The 13,402-nt window shown below is 36.7% G+C and overlaps 1 protein-coding gene across 5 annotated transcripts in view; it reads right to left on the bottom strand.

The window, feature by feature from the left end:
• The window catches only part of ANKRD26 (ankyrin repeat domain containing 26), a 124,027-nt gene that overhangs the window by 77,313 nt on the left and 33,312 nt on the right, over positions 1-13,402 (bottom strand). For all 5 annotated transcript variants that reach the window (XM_019485814.2, XM_019485807.2, XM_019485823.2 and 2 more), the window contains 9 exons: positions 12,603-12,663; positions 12,285-12,487; positions 9,124-9,247; positions 7,332-7,393; positions 4,604-4,706; positions 3,231-3,259; positions 3,060-3,144; positions 2,926-2,970; positions 944-1,192 (listed from right to left, as the gene is read on the bottom strand). In XM_019485814.2, coding sequence (XP_019341359.1) covers positions 944-1,192; positions 2,926-2,970; positions 3,060-3,144; positions 3,231-3,259; positions 4,604-4,706; positions 7,332-7,393; positions 9,124-9,247; positions 12,285-12,487; positions 12,603-12,663 — 961 coding nt within the window. The remainder of the gene's footprint in view (positions 1-943; positions 1,193-2,925; positions 2,971-3,059; positions 3,145-3,230; positions 3,260-4,603; positions 4,707-7,331; positions 7,394-9,123; positions 9,248-12,284; positions 12,488-12,602; positions 12,664-13,402) is intronic.

The following is a 13,402-nucleotide window of genomic DNA, read 5'->3' as shown; positions in this document are numbered from 1 at the left end:
AAATCAAAGTTGCCTACATGAACTAAGGAAACAAGAAAACTTGCAAAATATGAGATTTACTATCAAACTGCTATCTTCATTTTGAACCAATAAAACCTTTTATAGATGATTACAATAGGTCAACACTAAACTTATCTTGTATCAGGGGCCAACTTTTTTGGCAGGCCTACCACAAATCAGCCCCGCACCCTCCCAAACTGCTGTGCTGATCCCTTTCTCCTGCTTGATCTGCTGCTCTGTTTTCTGACCCCAGCCTTATGTTTTCCGTCTGATTTGCTGCGTTGCTTTCTGCTTCCTGCCCTATCTGTTGCTGTCCCCTCCCCAATCTGCCATGTGACACACACAAAGGCTGCCTGTGCCACTTGTAGCACCAGTGCCACAGGTTGGCCACCCCTGTTTTAGTGCCTGGCTTTCAATACAACATAACATCCAGATATAACTACTAAGTTTCCTTAACTAACCTTATGCAGCAAGATGAATTTTTCAGAGAATGCAGGCTTTTAAAAAAATTAAAGAGAGAAATCGCCCCATGTCTTTGTCTACACCAAGTTGTTACTCCTAAATTTTGTATCATTTTTTGATGATCACTCTTTTTTAACTTCTGTGCTTATTCCACACTTTCAAGTGGTTGTTCATCTACTCAGATTTTGAGTCTAATCCTATATGGTGAATCCACTGCTTGAGAAGCATATTCCTGATAATTTATTTTAAATGTGATTTAGTTGCCCCAGAGTCTCTGTGACTTTTGAAAAATCTAACTTAAGGACTCTTGAAAAATTTTACCCTAAGCCTTAGCGTAGACATTGGACAAGGGAAGAGCAAGAGGGGACCGCAGTAGCTTTCCATTCCCAACATTTCAGTTTTCAAGACACTTCTTTCCACAGTAAATGTAACTAAGCCAACTGGAAACAATTACATGATATGTTACTAACAAATAAAATACCTTTGCTCTTTGGAGTTACTAGCTTTTGGACAAGGTGTAAACTGGTATTTCGGGGAGAAGCCTCAGTTTGATCATTTGATATTTCTTCTAATTTTGGAGGAGTAATTCTGCAATCTGTTCCTGCTGCATCATTTTTTGCTGTCAGTGCTGACAATGGAGATGAATGATTCCCAACTGTCATGACCTTGGAACTTCTATTATTGGGTAAATTTTTAAGTGAAACACTGGTAGAATCCCAGTCTGATGCATCTGAAAAAAGTGTGAAAAACGATATATGGTAAAAAAATAATATATTAAAAAATTCCTATATTAAAACTAAGTTCTAGCAAAATACACAGAAACCAACTGCTGTCATGCAGAAGACTATCTTTGTATCCTCAGACACATGCAGTGATTCAAAGTATTGCAGTCACGCTAGACACATAGAGTTATACAAAGCGGTTTATACACACCCAGAAACTATGGTTAAGAGAACACAGTCAGCTTGCACTTTAGCAAGCTGTAAAATATTTTTTGTTATCTTATAAGTATGGGACAGAGCTTTTTCCAGCCCTTTTGCACTAAGGCTTCCTTCCTAATAAATACGAGCCAAAAAACAGAGAAACATAGTAGTGTTGTAGTAGCAGTGATGGTCCAGGAAATATGTGGGAGGCAAAGATATTTTTGGAACAGAAGAAGAATGAGCTGCATTTAAAAGCTTGTCTAAATCTATCCCAACCATGTCATTGGTCCCATAAAGATATTGCTCACAAAATCCTTACCTTATACATATGGGAAAGGGACAATTTGCTATGACCTGAAAACTTCATTCCGAGGGCAGAAGTTAATCTATACTTAAAGAGGAAGAATGAGAAAGTACTATCTTCCTCATTCTATTCTCTGTAGGCTTGGCAAATGTACAGTTTTTCAAAATTTACAGAATAATTAAAAGAAGGGCCCCCTGGACATTCAGATACTGGAAATTCCCAGCTACAAAGGGCATGACTCCCTGCCCATGAAGTTTTTATTAAGTCTCGAGATAATATTGGAGAGAAAAAGGTGCCATGTAGCTTATTAAAATATGGAGTAGAGAAGGAGCAAGCATCAACAGAAAATCCTATGAAGTGACTATTGTTTGGGTGTGTATTGGAGTCTTAGCCCATGTATTAGGTCCCTAGATTCTCATACTACAAAAGGAAAAAACACTCATGTTTTATTAATAAAGCATTTCTCAATGCTTCAAGCTTCTTCCAAAAAATCACCTATAGCAACAGAAAGAAAAAAAGGGAAGCTTAAAGTCAACTGGATTCAAAATTAAGGCTGACCTAAAGTATTCATTTTTTAAACAACATAGAAAAACAATTTGAAATCCCCAAATTAAAAATAATGTTTCTGTCAAGAAAACTACCAAAAAATGTACTTTTTTTGTAAAATTGCTATAATCTTTGACTGGTCAAAAATATTCAGTCAATTGACGAGTTAACTGACAATATTTGACCCATCAATTGACTGGCTTGCCAAGCCTACTTTGAAATGCATTAACATTACCTCACCTGACTAGATCTGAGTCCAAGATTTTGTAATCCCTTCATTCAGCTTTACAGGTATACCACCTTATTTTTGCAGTGGGAATACAGAACCCTGAACACAGAATCAGCTCAGAACTGATTAGTAAAATAAAAAAACACACATTAAAAGAGAAAAACTTTACAAATTTATATACATATCTATCTCTGTATCTGTGCATGTATGCATGTACACTATATATATGCATATGCTAAAACAACCAAACTAAAATCCCATACATTTACCTATTCTGTGCACGGAATTTAGGATCCAAAAAGGGAACTTATTTTTGAGTCACTTGTGTTCCTTAACAACTAGAAAAGTGCTATACAGTATGTTGTTAAAAACCAGAATGTTAGCAAAATTAACTATGGAAGTTCATACATTTTCTGGTAAGTAATTTATGCATGCAATTACAATTAAAATACTACAAATACCTTCAATATCATCTGCATCATCTAAACCAAATTCTTCCATTAAATCTGCAAAAGCGAAAAGCCAACATTTTAACTTAATATTTCCTATTAAAAGTTCCAGCTGCTCCACCAAAATTTAACATTGTAAACATTACCTGATTTTTGCCTCTCCCCAGTCTCCCTCACTTTTGTGGGGTAAGAGCTGTCATTTGTCTCTATGATTTCTCGAGTGGACTTTTGCTATAAAATAGCAACATATGACATTAAAATTGAAGATAATTACATATTAATTAAAAAGACAAATTCTTAGAATGAATGGTATTTACCTGTGAATCACTGTGTTTCTCTGAAAAATCTAAAAGAGGAAAAAGTTTTACCTATGATTATTTAAAATGCTTATGCAAGAGTCAGTGACTTGATGCAGAGTAAGTGGCTTATAACCATGCACTGTTTATTTGCAGTGTTATCTTAGCATATATGTAATTCCCAAAGACCTAATTTTAATTAGATTACATACTTTATAGCAACCCTACCTGTGTTAGTATTGTAAAACATGATTATTCCATCATGCACCTCAGATTTCAAGCGACTGAACAAGAATAGTCATGTGAAGCAATAAGGCCATGCTGGTTAACAGAACAAGTACAAACCTTAATTATTTTTTTAAGTAGTATTTGGCACTCCAATTAGAAAATTAGAAAAAACAAAAGCAGACTGCAGTAGTTTAAAGGCATACAGCAATGCAATAGTACTATTACTGTGATTATGCTACAAGTGTTTATGTAGTTATGAACTTTGTTTTCTATAAATGGAAGGGTGAGAGTTATACATAAATAAAGGAAAAATAAGGTCACCATTAAATGATATAATTTCAGTTTAATAATCCAATGATAACTTTGTTTAGTTTAAAAACAAATAATAGAACGTTTTCTGTTTGGCTCTACTGTCCACCTGTAGTATAATTCTCAATAACAGCATTTAAATTTTTGTCTGATGTAAAATTATTTCCATACCCACGTGTTCTACTGGCCTGACTAAACTTCTTGAATCCTCTATTTTAGTCATCTTATAATTTCTTGATCCTCTTATGAAAGAAGGTATGTAAAATGTGTCCAAGGGAGGATGTATACCAACATTTTAATACTATTTTAATACTATAAATTGTAAGCGTTGTTATAAAGGAACATATCATTTGGATTTCTCAAAATGGGATACTGAAATACCTTACAAAGCTTCTGTCATCATTTTTCAGTAGTGATTTACTTATTTTAGAAGCACCATACCAAAGCAGTGGTACTCAATCGATTCAGCCCCACAAACTGGATGAGGGGTGCGGGGCCAAGCCACAGGCTGGAACTAGCACAGGGTTGGTGGATAAGTATAAGACTAGTGAAAATACAATGCAAGCTACTAAAGAGACTTATTCCAATTACTCCTCCATTAAGTTGCTGTAGTCAATAGAGCAAGAAAATAACTTTTCTCTGAAGATTATCTCCTGAATTTAAAAGGTAAAGTGTTCATCGGTCTTATCTAAATTAAATATCAAAACTCTCAATAATAGCAATTAACAAAAAGTTTTCTATTGCTGTTGAGAGTGCCTAGACTTTTTAAAGCCCTTCTAATACATATGTATATATGAAATTAAATTTATTTTGTAGAAGTTCGCAAAGGATGCATAATAGTTCAATGAGGATAGTACCTTTGTTTGGTTCCTCTGAAATACTCTGCATGTGTGTTTCAGGTATGAATGCAGGTAAAGCCAACAAACCAGCTGATGGTTTTCTTGGGCTTTCAGAGGCACACTTGTTGATTGAGGAAAAACAAACAAGTAAAAATTATTTTTAGCCATTTTCCACAGAAAATTTACAAATATTTAGTTCCAGGGCTATCTGGAAATTAGTATCAGACTGATTTCCAAATAAACACGTTTTTCAAGCTACATAGCACACTCAACACCTAAGGGTCTCTGCAAAAAAACTCTGGACAGAATATGCCATTATTCCATCTATTTGGAAGCAACATTACATATGACTAATTTAGAAAGTTAGTAAAACACCAGTTCAAATTTTCATCACCAAGATATTTGAATTTGCCTTATTAAAACTAAATTAATTGTTATAATTCAGTATAAAGAGCGGGGGAACAGAGTAAGATAATGAAGAACGTCACTGAAAAAAATTGCTTGCATAGCGACATTTTTATGATAAATGCCAGTTTGTACCTGTAGTGGAGGTGATGTTCATGTCCTCAATATTTAAGTCTACAAGGACTATGATCAACAGGTATGCAGTACAAAAGGAACTTCAGAAGAGCAAACAGGCCAAAGTTGATAAAACCAAATATGATCTTAAGACTTTAATTCATATTTAATTTAACTTTAATTCATATTTTTAAGTGAAACTATGTTAAGTTGTCTCAAAAGGGAGGGAGCTAGCTCCGGGCACTGATAATTTCTTCCTTACTGGGCACATCTACACGTGAACTTTAATGTGCATTGCCCTATTTTAATGCTCATTAAAGTGTCACTAAAAACATGCTCTTTACTTAATGAGCATTAAAATAGACTAATGTGCAAAAGTGTCATTTCAAAACTGTGCTTGCCTGTACACAAGTGTGGAGTGTACAGGCATATAAGGTTTTCAAGTGATATTTAATGTGCATTAGCCTATTTTAATACACATTAACTAAAAAGCACATTTTTTTAGTTATACAGGTTGTAGTCATATTGGTCTACAGGCAAAAGGAATCAGAACTAGTGGCAGAGGTGAAATCTTTTATTAGACCAATGATATATTTGCAAAACACGTCTTTATTTGCAAGCTTTCAGGCCCTAGGGGAAATTTTACAAAATTTGGATTCTCCTATGCCTGAAAAAAGGTGCCCGAAAGCTTGCAAATAAAGACATTTTTCTGCAAATATTTAGTTGGTCTAATAAAAGATATCACCTCTACCATGAGTTCTGATTCCGTTTTTTTGTGATGCTTTAATGCACATTAAAATAAGCTAATGCATATTGAAATGCATGTGTAGACATACCCAGTAAAGAAAAATTATTATTGAGGATATGATATTGAGGATATGAACTTTACCTCCACTGCAGATACAAACTGGCATTTATCATAAAAATGTAGTTGCTATTCTAGCAACTTTTTTCAGTGTGTGCTTTATTATCTTAACCTGTAATTACAGTGCATCAGAGCAGACTCCATTAATTGAGTCTGCTGGAACACGGCAATTACCGTGCTCCAGCAGCATCCTACATCTCATGTATCAGTGTCCCTGTCCTTCAAAATGGCAGTGGGGGCACCTGAACTAAAGCTTGTCAAACGAGCTTTAGTTCAAGCGCCCCCCACTGCTGATACATGAGATGCTGCAGCACTTTAGGGTAGCTGCCAGAGCCACTCTAATTAAAGCACCACCTTCCCATTCCCGGAACACATGTAAAAGTGCCCCGTGCTCTTTAGTGAAGGTACATTAGGACAAGCTAATGAGCATTTTCCTAGTATCTCACAATGGAGGTACTAGATTTAATGTACATTAACTAAAGCATGTTAATACATGTGTAGATGCACCCACTGTCTACAAAACTGAATGACAACTGGGTCTTTTTCCTTTATACATACTTTCAGATAGGAAAGGCAAGAGAACATAGCTATTTATGTATCTGTAATGCATACAATTTTTCAAGAAGTTCTAAGCACATGTATATCAACTAACAAGGAGGCCTAAATAGGAAATATGTAAAGAAAAAGGTAAAGGATCATATTCTGCCACATATTACTTCAACAGCACCTAGGTAATAATGAGAATAATTCTATATTTGAAACAGAATAACCAAAAGTAATAAAATTCTGAAAATTTAACATGAGGAAGTTTTGGACAATTTTAAAATATTTTAAAGGCTTCCATAAAGAGATGGAGAAAAATTGTTCTTTTTTGGTCCAGAGAGCCACACATGAGGCAATGGGTTTACACTACAGCAAAGCAGAGGTGGGACAAATCTCCTAACTGTAAGAAAAGTATAAAAATAAGAATGACTGGTGTAGAAAAACTGTAGAATCCCCTTCATTAGTGGTTTTCAAGATATGGCTGATTATGCATCTCTCTAGAATGATTTCAGACTAGCATATTCTGTATCTGCAGAAGGCTGTACTGGATAACTCCTGAGATGCCTTACAAAGCTATAATTTCATTCTAAATAAGGGGTTAGCTATCAGAAGGTTATTAACAAACCTAACTAGACAGTTCCTGATATAATAGAAGCACTGCATCCCATTCTTACAAAATCTACAAATCCACCCAACTGTAAAGGAACATGAAGGCAGTTCAGTCCAGTCTTGTAAAGGGGATGCAACAGAAGCAAGCACTGGAAAGGAAATGACTGAGTGGAAATAATATGATAATGAGATTGGCTTAATAGAAAGTACCTCTGAATCCCAGGGTGATTCTGTATCTTCCTCCTCTTCTAATCCTAATGCTGACATCATATCTACAAAATAAAATAAGGAATTTTATTTTCTTGTACATATTTCTCATTGATTATGAATGCAAGGATCATCTACTCAAGAGCAAACCAATCTTAACCATGTGTACTATTAAGGCACTGCCCACTATATAGTCACATTTGCTTTAGGCCTCATGATTTAGGTTTTTTCCTTCAGTCCTCCAACTAAAGAAGCTCTATACCTGCTGAATACAAACAAAAGAAAGCTGAAGGATAGATAAGGGACAGAGCCGAAAGAGTATATACACTGCTGAGTATCATGGTAATTAACCTTTTAGTGCCTGGCCCATGAGTGAAGTCTAGAACTCTTGCTTAGGTACCTAGGTTCCCTAGAGAATATACCTTACTAGGATCCAAAACAACCAGCAGGTTAAACAGGGAGAAGCCTAGAAGTAGCCAATAAGAAACACAAGCATAAGATGCATTTCAAATCCCATGCTTTTCAGAGGCTTACGTCCTCAATAGTACAATGTATGTCCTCTGGTTGAAACAATACCTTTTTGAAGTTGCATCTGGGAAGAGCACACGCCAACTGCAGAGACCTCCACAGCCTAACAAAGGGTTTTTAAACCTGAAAACTTTCAAAAACTTTTTCCAACTATTTAAGTTGGTCTAATAAAAGATATCAGCTTCACCCAAAGAACCTTGTCTAACCTTTTTTAAATGCTCCTAAACCCACTATGCTTGGAAATATTCCAAAAGTTATTTCTGTCCACACCCTTAGTTTCTGGATCTCAATTGATCTACAACAATGATGTGCTCAGCCTGAGATGTTTCTGGACATCCACAGAAACATATTTTTAGGTACCCAAGGAACTTTCACGCTGAAAAATGAGGTTCTGAGGTCAAGGGTTGGCAGCCTTTTTGCCACTGTGGGGTGCTATTTACAACCAAGCCTCCCCCACAGCTGCAGAACCATATCCCCTGGCAATCAGCAGAGGCTGCAAAGCAAATAGGTAGAAAAGGGTGGGTGCCAGCACCCTGGGGATGCCTTCAAAGTGGCAAGACAAAATAAACTGAATAGGCAGGTGCGAGGACCCTGTGGATGCCTCCTCTACTACAGTGGCTGGGTGCTGCTGATTCTCTGAGCTCCTACAGGCTGGATCTAGCCTCTTCAGAGGCCAAATCTGGCCCATGGGCCATAGGTTGCCAACCCTGATGTAGGGCGTTGAGCATTAGCCAGTAGCTAAGTGAGAGATTTCAACACTGTGGTGCTGGACACCAGCATCTAAAGTACAATGTAGGTCAAATATAGATGCATAGGTCCCTTTTTTGGATACGGCCAGCTAAACCTATACATGTGAAAAATTGACATAATCAAAAGTCAATATTCTACCTCTATTGGTTAGCTTGAAGGAACTTAAAACTGTAAAAAGATATTAGGGTTATTCTTAAGACTTAAGAGAATGAATAAATGACTGGTGTAACATATGCCCGTTAAGGAAGTACTCTGTACTGCTTAAGTACTCTGTACTAGCCAAACTCGTTAAGATGTAACCTCACTGGGTGCATTCTTGCCATTTCAAAAGCTGAAATTTAGGGACCTAGGAACTTTAAACAAAAACTTCTCTGTCATTTCTTGCCAGGATTTGCAGATTAAGTCAAAATGTTCACATGGTCCACAGTACTGAAGGCAGATTATCAGTTTTCAGCTATCAGGACTCTCATACTAGTTAAACCAAGAAAAACATTTGGGTTAGTATTAACTAACTTACTTTTCCTAACAGACACATTTTCTGAGGGATTCTGTACTTCAGGGTTAACATTAATCAATTTTTTATCCACATTTGAAGCTTGCAGTTGCTCTTCATCATCTTCCTCCTCCTCTGATGATTCTTCCTATAAAGAGATTAAATGGAAAATATCTGGCCATAAATATTACAAAAACGACATTACATTTGTCTTCTGATTTTATATTGCAACTACTTTATATTACCATCCCCAAGAGCTTGCCAGAATAAATACCAACACTAAGAATCTACTGGATTGTATGGAACCATGAGCTCAACTCTCTTTTGGGGAAGTACTCTGTTTAGGGTATAAGCATATAAATTCTTTTTTAGGTCAAATGGCTGATTTTTTTTTTTAATCTAAGATTTTTTGGGGGGGAAAAGGGGAGGCTTTTTTGATGGGATGCACTTGACTAGATGGGAGCATCAATGTTTTATCATTCTTGCTCCAGTGAAAAAGATGTTGCAGCATTTTCTAAAGAAAATTGAGAATCTAGATACAGCTCATTTCCTCTGAAAGTTCTTTCCTTAACTAAACCTCTTCAACCAAGAATGCTTTGGTCACCGTAGAATCATAAGAAATCAGGGTTGGAAGGGACCTCAGGAGGTCAACTAGTCCAACCACTGCTCAAAGCAGGACCAGCCCCAACTACATTATTCCAGCCAGTGATTTGTCTAGTAGGCTCTTAAAAACTTCCAAGGATGGAGATTCCACAACCACTCTGAGTAACCTATTCCAGCACTCTACTACCCTCCTAGTGAGAAAGTGGTTCCTAATATCCAGGAAAAACATCCTTTGCTGAAACTTGAGACAAATGTTCCTTTTTCTGTCATCTGCCACTACTGAGAACAATGTAGCTCCATCCTTTTTGGACACCCCCCCCCCCCCTTTCAGGTAGTTGAAGGCTACAATTAAATCCCTCCTCACCCTTCTCTCCTTCAGACTCAATAAGGCCAGGTCCCTCAGCCTCTCTTCATATGTCACATGTCCCAGCCTCCTAACCATTTTTGTTGCCCTCTGCTGGACTCTCTCCATTTTGTCTACACCCTTTCTGTAGTTGGGGGCCGAAAACTGGACACCATCTCTCAGATAGTGCAATTCATTTTCTGACTAAAGAATTTTGTTTTATTCCCTTTTTCATGTAAAAAATAACTCAGTTTATATGTATGCCTCAGTTTTGCTGCTGCTGATGAAGCAAGTGTCACCACACTCATATGCTGGAGGCATGATGGCTAGAAAGCCAGCAACAGGTAGAACAGTCAATGTCAATAAGAACCTCGGGTGCCCGAAGGAGGGCCGTGAAGGTATTCATAGGTAATGTAGTCAGCTGTCTGAGCTTGAGCATCACAGATACAGCCAGAGTTGCTGGAGAGGCATGTTAGTTTAGTTAGACCATGGACAAGCAATCAAATTAAATGACGTTACTGGGAGGGCAGGGACTTGCCAAAAAATGCCAGATGCATAGCATCTGTTCTTTGACCACAATTACCCAATTGTAGTGAAAGCTAAATCAGGGTGATTTAGTTGTTTCACTCGATACCAAATCACTTAGGTTTAGCTTTCACTAATCCTGGTAAGAACAACAACAAAAAAAAAAACAACCCACAAACAGTTGCCTTGGTTGAGAACTATTTTGTGGCAAAAATCCCTCCACAGACACATTTGCCACATGACATTTAGATTTTATTAAGATTACAGCCTTTCTTCACAAACAATATACTGTGAACTCATCTTTTGACCAGAGATGACACTGACTCTAGAAATAAGAAATCTAACATTTTTCTTTTTTTCTCCCCTATTGCATCAAAAATCTCATTTAAATTAAAAAAGTATTGCTCATTACTATCCTAATACATAAATACTCATACTTATTAGAATATTATGCTCAGTCATATTTTATTCTCTACTGAAGATTAGATCAGATTTAAATTCCATGAATCATTTTATCATTGTTCTGTTAACATTTTCCATTTGACAGTCATTATCTTTTTTTTTCTTTATTTCCGCATTACCTGTATACAATTTGAATTGATCATTTTTACTTACTTTGGTGCTTGTTTGAAATGTTTCTTTCATAATTTCTTCCTGATCATGTAAAGGCAAATTCTCACTTTCTTGTATTAATAAGCTGCACACTGTATTGTCCAGTTCCTCAGAATCCTCATATCGTTCCTTTCCAACATTTGGCTCCAAAGGTTTAGTGCTCACAGCATTATGACTTCTGCTTTCATGCCCTTGATTTCCTGTCTCTGACCAAGGATCATCATCACTTTCAGAGATACCACCTTGTACATTTGAGGTTTTACCCTTAATGGCATAGCTATTTAAGACAGATGGAGATGCAATTTTTTCCCCAGCTGTCATTTCAGAGTATTCAGAAGAGTAACTGGCTTTTCTGTGAAGCCCTCCCTCAGTCACACACCTTATTTTCTGAATTCCCTCAGTATCTTGCAGTTTCTTTGGATTTTGATATTCAACCTCTTCATGTTTATTACCACCTTCTCGCTGAGGCAGCCCACTATTTATCATCTTGGATGATACCGTAGTTACATCTTCGATTAAACCTTCATAAAACCCATCTATAAAAGACATGGGGATATCAATGGATTCCTGAATGTTCTGATCTATTTCGTCACATGTTTTCTGATTACCTTCAGGTACATTTCCACTTCCAGCTTTATCTTCTGTTTCACAATTAATGGTATTGCTAATGGTCTCCAATTCTTGAACAATTTCTCCCTTATCCTGTGACTTCTTAAAACATTCTTCTTCCTGACCATCTGTGCCATCAGCCTGACTTTCTTCTTCCTCTTCTAAGTCTTCATCCTCCTTTTCTTCTTGACTAAGTTCTTCTCCCTCTTCCTCCTCCTCCTCTTCATCATCATCCCCATCTTCTTCTTCATCTTCCTCCTCTTCTTCTAATTCTCCTTCCTCCTGATTGCTTGCATCTGAACTATCTTGATCTCTCAATTTTTTACCTTCTTTCTTGTCCTTTGTATCTACTTGTTTGGGGTTTTGTTTTGATGACTGAGGACCTTCCATTTTAGTATCCTCACCATCTTCAGAAAACCATAAAGTGTGAAAAAGCAAAAACAACATATGAACAAAAAAGTTACCTTTATAAAAAAAACAACAGAAAGTTTACCTGTGTGAAGTCCAGAAGAGGAGGAGCCATCTGGGAACGTTTTGAAAAGGAGCCGGGTGAGGGATGGATGGGATGAGGGAAGGACTTGACTTGGGACAAAGGCTTAGGAGGGGATTCAGTGATCTCTTCAGCTTCACAATCTGATTTATTTTGCAGTGAAATGGCTACATGCTTTGTTCTCATAATGCTACTTTTCTCATCTACTACAGTAAAAAGAAAAAGAAAATATACTCAGAAGGAAAAGAGAAATTCATAATAAATCTATTTTCACATCAACATGTAACATAGTAATTGATTTTTTTTTTCCAAATTGCTTACTGTTTTCCTTGAATTTCTGGGAAGCACTCAATAGCAGACTCAAGTTTGGTTTCTGCTGTTTCTGTAATCAAAAAATGACTTTCAGCAGAATAACATAACACAGACAGTAACAACCACTTTATTTATATCAAATAACAATAAATTTAAAAGACTCAAAATGCTAGATGGCTCCATCCTGTAGTCCTAACTCAGTCAGCACTCTCATTGAAATCAGTCACTAAGGCTTTTTACCATAAAATTAAGCCCATCTACAGTTGACAAAAATATTTTAAAATGTACCGTGCCTCTAAATAATTCTATTTTTATCTGTTAGCAATATTCCTTAATGTTAAAATTAAGAATATATTAGGAATGTTTAGTTTTAACTTTATGTACATGCACTTTAAATATCTGACAGATTCACTAGAGATGGCCAGAAGACTAGTCAATATGGCACAATTCACTATTGGATACCAATAAAATTCCTATATGATAGGAAGATGTATAGCTTATTTTTTACATAGAAAAAGCAAGAAAACAGTATGAAAATCAAGCCCCTTTGGTCTGAGATTTATGGGAGCTCAACCACTTCTTGTTTCTTTTACCACTATAGAGTCCCACAGTACCAAGGAAAGATGAGTCATGGAATATGTATGAGATGCAAATCTATCTAGAAAGATAAGTACAGAGGTTCCTGGGAAACTGCACCTCATGCTGCAGCTTCCTGTGATTTGGCAGGCAGTTCCAGGGGGCCACACCCCCAGGAGGGCTGCAGGGCAGTGCTGGACTCCTCCCGAGGGCGCGGGCCCCCGATCCACCTG

The sequence above is a fragment of the Alligator mississippiensis genome, chromosome 5 (genome assembly GCF_030867095.1).
Source record: "Alligator mississippiensis isolate rAllMis1 chromosome 5, rAllMis1, whole genome shotgun sequence".
Taxonomy (NCBI): domain Eukaryota; kingdom Metazoa; phylum Chordata; order Crocodylia; family Alligatoridae; genus Alligator; species Alligator mississippiensis.
This window is presented reverse-complemented; position numbering and strand designations above follow the sequence as displayed.